At 53.3% G+C, this 7,118-nt stretch overlaps 1 protein-coding gene across 1 annotated transcript in view; it reads left to right on the top strand.

The window, feature by feature from the left end:
- The window catches only part of SEMA5A (semaphorin 5A), a 233,930-nt gene that overhangs the window by 112,616 nt on the left and 114,196 nt on the right, over positions 1–7,118 (top strand). The window contains exon 7 of the mRNA XM_007955665.1: positions 1,298–1,505. Coding sequence (XP_007953856.1) covers positions 1,298–1,505 — 208 coding nt within the window. The remainder of the gene's footprint in view (positions 1–1,297; positions 1,506–7,118) is intronic.

The raw sequence follows: 7,118 nt of genomic DNA, 5'->3' as shown, positions 1-7,118 counted from the left end.
AACGGATTCGAAGCCGAGCCCCTGCTGTCCACTGTGCTGTCAGTGCTGACCAGCTTCCTGGCCCTCTCTGCTGTCTCCTTGGCCATTGACAGGAAGTGCCCGTCTTGTTCTTTTCTTGCTGTCCCCAGGATTTAAAGAGTGGGTAACACTGGATGTGTTTCTGATACCCATTTTTTTCTGTTTGTTATGTTGGTTAGAGTGTTGGCATTCAGAGCTGTGGAAGATGTGAGGTATATTCCCTGTAGCCAATTGTCTGCATTCATGTTTTATCAGTGAAACCAATTAAAACCATGTTCTTCCTGGGCAGTTGTAGAAACCACACCACCACCATCACCAAGACATTTCAGTATTGTCACGAATGGCATGTGTTGACATAGATGGTGTGTGTTGGCATGGATGGCATGTATTGTCATGGATGGCATGTGTTGGCATGGATGGTGTGTGTTGGTATGGATGGCGTGTGTTGGCACAAATGGCGGGTGTTGGCATAGATGCTGTCTGTTGGTATGGATGACGTGTGTTGTCCCGGATGGCCTGTGTCAGCATGGATGGTGTATGCTGGTATGGATGGCATGTGTTGGCATGGATGGCCTAGATGGTGTTTATTGGGATGGATGGTGTGTATTGATATGGATGACGTGTGTTGGCATGGATGGTGTGTGTTGTCACGGATGGCATGTATTTACATGGATGGCATGTGCTGGCACAGGTGGTATGTGCTATAACAGTTGGTGTGTGTTGTCATGGATGGCATGTGTTAGCATGGATGGCATATCTTGCTATGGATGATGTATGTTGGCGTATGTTGGCACAGATGGCGTGTTGGTAGGGATGATGTGTGTTGTCCTGGATGGAGTGTGTTGTGACAGATGGTGTGTGTTGGCAGCAATGTCATGTATTGTCATAGATATCATATGTCATCATGGATGGTATATGTTGACATGTGTGGCATGTGTTATCATGGATAGCATGTGTTGCATGGATGGTGTGGGTTGGCAGGAATGAGTGGCATGTGTTGGCATGGTTGGGTGGTTTCTGTTGGCACAGATGGCACATGGTGACATTGATGCTGTGTGTTGGCATGAATGGATGGCACATGTTGGCATGGACAGTGTGTGTTGGCATGGATGGCACATGTCTGCCAGGTACACGACTTGTAACCGCATCATGTGGTTGTGTCCTTTTTACTCTTGTCATGTTGATGAGTTCCTGTCCTGGGAGGGTGAGTCCTAAGCTGGCTCCCTTCTGCCGAGAGCTGTGGTGCTCACTGTCCCGTCCTCCGCCCACTGCTTTTCAGATCGCGGCACCATCAAGAAGGTGCGGGCGCCCCTGGGTCCGGCCATGGGCAGCTGCCTGCTGGAGGAGATGGAGCTGGTCCCCGAGCGGCGCCCAGAGCCCGTGCGCAACCTGCAGATCCTGCACAGCCAGAGCGTCCTGTTCGTGGGCCTGCACGAGCATGTGGCCAAGGTCCCACTGAGGAAGTGCCACTTCCACCTGACACGCAGGTAGGCAGCCGAGGGTGGGTGAGGACACCCATTGTGGACCTCCGCTCTGGAGTCCCACAGCCTCCTACAGTGATCAGGCCCCCTTGGCACCAAGTCAGTGCCGACTCACGACAGCCTCTGTGTTGGAACAGAACTGTGCTCTGCAGGGATTCCAGTCATTGATTTGTCAGCAGCAGGTCACTGCTGGGTGGACTCGAACCTCCAGCCTTTCTGTGGCAGCCAGTCACCTTCACCGGGGCTCTGTCATAGCCCACTGGTCAGCAGGGTGGGGGCCGTGCCTCCTGTTGGGCACCAGTTCTCCTTGGTCCATAAGTATTGGAGCACGGCAGCCCCCAGCAATGATGCTGACACGCAGCAGTCTTTGGCAACTATGCTGTCACCTCGGCGACCGTGCTGATGTGTGGCCGTCATTGGTGATCATGCCAGTGCCTCAGTGACCGTGCTGATGTGTGGCCGTCATTGGTAATCATGCCAGTGCCTCAGTGACCGTGCTGATGCGTGGCCGTCATTGGTGATCATGCCAGTGCCTCAGTGACCGTGCTGATGCGCGGCAGTCATCAGCAACCATGCCGACGCCTTGGTGATCATGGTGACTCACAGTGGCCAGCGGCGACTATACCAGCGCTTCGGCAAGCACGCTGAGACACGGCAGCCATCAGCAACCATGCCGACACCTTGGCAACCATGCTGATACGTGGCAGCCATCGGTAGCCATGTCGACACCTCAATGATCGTGGTGATATGCAGTGGCCATTGGTGACTGTGGCAGTGCCTCAGAACCATGCCAACGCCTTGGCGACCGTGCTGACGCGTGGCAGCCATCAGTGGCCATGTTGATGCCTCAGTGATCATGGTGACGCACAGTGGCCGTTGGCGACCATGCTGATGCCTCGGCGACCATGCTGACATGCAGTGGCCTTGGTGACCATGCTGACACCCCAGCTAACAGGCTGACATGCAGCAGCCCTCAGCAACCATGCTGATGTCTGGCACCCACCGACAACCATTTTGACACATGGCAGCCACTGGTGACCATGCGGATGCCTCAGTGATCATGGTGACGCACAGTGGCCATTGGTGACTATGCCTACACCTCAGTGACCATACCCACACCTCAGTGACCATGCTGGCGTTTCAGCAAACACGCTGACGTGCAGCGGCCATTGGCGACCATGCCAGTGCCTCGGCAACCTTGCTGACAGGTAACAACCATCAGTGACCATGCTGAGTCCTCAGTGATCCTAGTGACACGCAGTGGCATTGGCGACTATGCCGACGCCTCAGTGACCACGCCAATGTGCAGTGGCCGTTGGTGACCATGCTGACACTTCGGCACACGTGCTGACGTGTAGCAGCCAGTGGCAGCCATGCTGATGCCTCAGCAACCATGCTGACATGTGGCAGCCATCAGTGACCATGCTGACACCTTGGTGACCGTGCTGATGTGCAGCAGTCATCAGTGACCATGCTGATGCACGGTGACCCTCAGTGACAATGCCAATGCCTCATTGACCATGCCAGTGTGTGATGGCCATCAGCGGCCATGCTGACACTTCGACATCTTGCTGATGCTTGGTGCTCCTGCATTTACCTGGTGAACAGTAAATGATGAGAAGTGTGTGCATCCGCCTAGCATGTTGCTGCAAACCGTGTACAGGGTGAGCCCCAAGGTTGATTCTTACACCAGCTCCCTTGGCACACCCCCTGTCCTGAGGCCCCAGGGTCACGTGGCTGTGCTTCACGGGGCCCCTCACCCACATTAGGCAAGTCTTCTCACCTGCAGTGGGGTCACTGTGTTCCTGGAGCCTCGTGGTGTCTGAGGTTTAACCTGAAAAATGTAGGCCCAGGTGCACAGGACATCACATACTCAGGGGCACCTGTGTGGTGGAATGTTGCCTGGATGCTCCGCCAGGGAAAGTCAGCCCTAAGACTCACGAATCCAGACACTGTCAGCTGTCTGTGTGTCAGCCGTCCCTGTGTCAGCTGTCTGTGTGTCAGCCGTCTGTATATCAGCCCTCCATGTGTCAGCCATCATTGTGTCAGTGTATCATCCATCTGTGTGTCAGCCATCTGTGTCAGTGTGTCAGCCGTCCATGTGTCAGCCTTAAGTGTGTCAGCCATCAGTGTGGCAGTGTGTCAGCCGTCCCTGTGTCAGCTGTCCATGTGTCAGCCATCATTGTGTCAGCGTATCATCCATCTGTGTGTCAGCCATCAGTGTGTCAGTGTGTCAGCCGACCAAATGTCAGCCATCAATGTGTCAGCCGTCCATGTATCAGCCTTCAGTGTCAGCCATCAATGTGTCCGTGTGTCAGTCATCTGTGTGTCAGACATCCATGTGTCAGCCATCCATGTGTCAGCCGCCAGTGTGCCACTTGGTCCCGCTCCCCAGGCTGAGGGTCGCTGCTGACCTCTGGCCACACACCTCCCTTCCTCCAGACACTGCCCAGGGGCACTACCTGCCGACATTCACCTTACCCTTTGCACTTCACGTTTCTGTAACCCTGGTTCCTAACGTGGGAACTCACGGTCTCATGTAACACATGTGAATTGCTATCAGCATCCAGTGGGACAATGTGTACAGGCACACTTCAGAGATGTTGTGGGTTGGTCCAGACCACCACAATGAAGTGGAGATCACTTGTCTGTGTTTCTAGTGGGTACAAAAGTACATTCACACCCTCCTGTCCTCTGGTGAGTGTGTAGCAGCCTCATGAAAAAGTCTGAAATGTTGTGACAATTACCAAGTATGACAGAGACAGGAAGCAACTACTTGCTGTATGAAAAATGGCGCCGGTAGACTTGCTGAACACGAGGTTGCTACCGATCTTGAATGTGTGAAAAACACTATCTGCGAAGTGCAGTCAGATGACATGCCGTGGAATGGGGTCTGCCTGTGAAGTGTGAGACTTGAAGTCCCTGCAGAACCAGGCATTCCCACGTGAAGACGCACTTGCACATGGAATCATTAGAAAGCCGGTGTTGTCGAGTTGAGTCTGACGGCTGGCACCCCGTGTGTCAGCGCAGACTTGGCTCCGTGGACTCCTCAACAGCTGGTTTCTCAGAAGCAGTTCAGCAGGCCTTTCTTCCGAGGCTCGTCTGGGTGGACTCGAACCTTCCCCCTTGCGCTTACCGGCCAAGCACGCTAACCACTCCTGTGCCTAGGGACACTTCCTTCCTAGGTGATTCTGGGTGTTGATTCCTGTAGTATCACAGGAGGTTGGGAGTGGCTCCGAGCCCTCCCGGGCCGCTTGGCTGCAGACTGTCGGGCCTGCGCCGGGAGGACCAGTGGCCCGTGGACGGCCTTCTTAAACAGGGCACCCCCTGCCCCGTGGCCGGGGGGTTGGCGTCCAGTCAGATCTCTGTTCTCTTCAGGACTGTCTGGGAGCAGGATCCGTCACCTTGTTGCAGATGGTGTGGGTCACGGTGGGCTGGAGCCTTGCCTGCAGGTTCCTCACAGTGTGGAAGCAGCTGGACAGGCCCAGTCCTCAGGCTCAGCCAGGATCCTGGCAGCTCCAAGTTCTAGCCATAGTTTTTTGGGGGCATGGCACAGCGTGACATAAAGGGAGACACAGACATGTGCCGCGGGTGTGTTCCGGGGGCTGCAGTGGGAGGGGACACAGACACGTGTCGTGGGTGGGTGTGTTCCAGGGGCTGGAGCGGGAGACCGCTGCTCACAGAAATGAGAAACCTGACCTGTCATCATCCCTTTGCTTCAGGGAGTCTGGGTTTAGGTCGCTTTCTCTATGTGCAGCTTCAGACTGGAGCCCGATGTCAGATCAGCATAAACAGGGGTCTTGGTCTTCTAGGGCTCCAGTAATAAAACACACAGTAGGTGGCTTTAAAGAACTGAAATTCATGATCTCACAGTCTTGAGGCTGGGGGTCTGAGAGCAAGGTGTTGGCCTTGTTGATTCCTTCTGCGGCTCTGAGGGAAGGCCTGCTTCCTGCGTCTCTCCAGCTTTAAAGAACTGAAATTCATTGTCTCACAGTCTGGAGGCCGGCAGCCTAAGCCCAGGGCATTGGCCTTGTCGATTCCTCCCGTGGCTCTGAGGGAGAGTCTGCTCCCTGCCTGTCTCCCAGTTTGGGGTGACTCCTGGCAATCCCTACTTTTCCTGGTTCACAACTGTGTCTGCCTCGGACACCACATGGCCAGCCTTCTTCTCTGGGTGTCCCCCTGGATCTCCTTTTTAAAACACCCCTCATCTTGGATCAAACCCTCCCTGCTGCAGTATGACCTCTTGTTAACTGATTACGTCTTCAGAGACCCTATTCCAAACGAGGTCACCTTCACAGGTTCTGGGGTCAGGACTTCAGCCACGTTTTGGGGACAGAGTTCAGTCTCTAGCAGGCAGTGTCTTGTCGGCTCCCATCTCGCGGTGCTGCCTGTTAAGGCCGACAGCCGGTCTGCAGGGGTTGCCAGCACCAGTGTCAAGGTGGAGGGGCCAACGAGGCCCTGTTACCAGTCAAGGACAAGCCCCTTGTGTGTCTGAAGCAGACGGGAATGGTGCACTGTGTCCAGAGCTGAACCCCTGCTGTGTGCTTGTCCTTGTGCTCAGAACAAGCAGCTGTAGCTTCATTAAGAGTCACGTCCGTCCTCTGTGCGGCCACACACACAGTGAGCTCCTTTGGGTCTGACCCTAACTATTATCTGAGCAGAGGAAGTCTTCAACCCGAGAGCGTCCCTGCACGCTTCCCAAGGGCTTCTTCATTTCTCCTTAGAGAGACAGGAAGCCTCCCTCCTCGACACTAGCTACAGAAAAGGGTGGACTCCCTGTGGTACAAACGGTGCGCGCTTGGCTGTTATCCAGAAGGTTGGAGGGTCGAGACCACTCAGAGGTGCCTCAGAAGGAATGCCTGGCACTCTGCTTCTGAAAAGCAGCCATTGACAACAGTCACACCCACAGTGGCATCGTGGGTCGGAGTCGACTTGAGGACAGCTGCTTGGAGAAAAGAAACCTTTCTAAGAAAACTTAATGCCCACATGTCCAGATTGTTGTAGGAGTTATGAGGAATGATGGCATTTTCTTTGATCAAAACTATTGTAATTTTCTAGAAATATAACAAAAATAGTGCAGTGAAGAGGAAATGGAGAACAATTGGCTAATAATTATTTTGCTAGTCATTTTTCCCAAAGCAGCTTATCAGTGAGTTTACGTATAACTGGAAATGCATTTCCTTAATGAAATGTGAATAATAAGAGAAATTAAACTTAAATAAGTTACCTATGTCTCCTTCAAAATCGAATTTAAACTTTTTAAAAAAAATGTGATTTAGGTGAACGTGTACAGAACAATTTAGTTTTATTCATATACATTTTATTTTCTGACATTGATTGCAATCCCCACAAGGTCACAGCTTTCTTCCCACTTCCTCCCTGTGGTTACCTTTTCCCTGTGTCCTTCTCTCCTGTCCCTTCCTGCCTTCTGAGCTCTGTTGTTGTTGTGGTTAGGTGCCTGTGGTAGTTCACTTTGTGTGTCAACTTGGCTGGGCCTGGTTGAGTGGCTGGGCAGCTGAATGTAGTATTCCCCATGATGAGACTGTAATCAACTCCATGGTGGAATCTACTGGTAGCACCTGAGTAGATGCCTTTGGGTATGTGGTCTGCTTCCTGTAT

This window comes from Orycteropus afer, unplaced genomic scaffold, assembly GCF_000298275.1.
Source record: "Orycteropus afer afer isolate SDZICR_OR568_19922 unplaced genomic scaffold, OryAfe1.0 scaffold00527, whole genome shotgun sequence".
Lineage (NCBI taxonomy): Eukaryota > Metazoa > Chordata > Mammalia > Tubulidentata > Orycteropodidae > Orycteropus > Orycteropus afer.
Note: the sequence above shows the minus strand (reverse complement) of the source record. Positions and strands in the feature narration are given on the sequence as shown.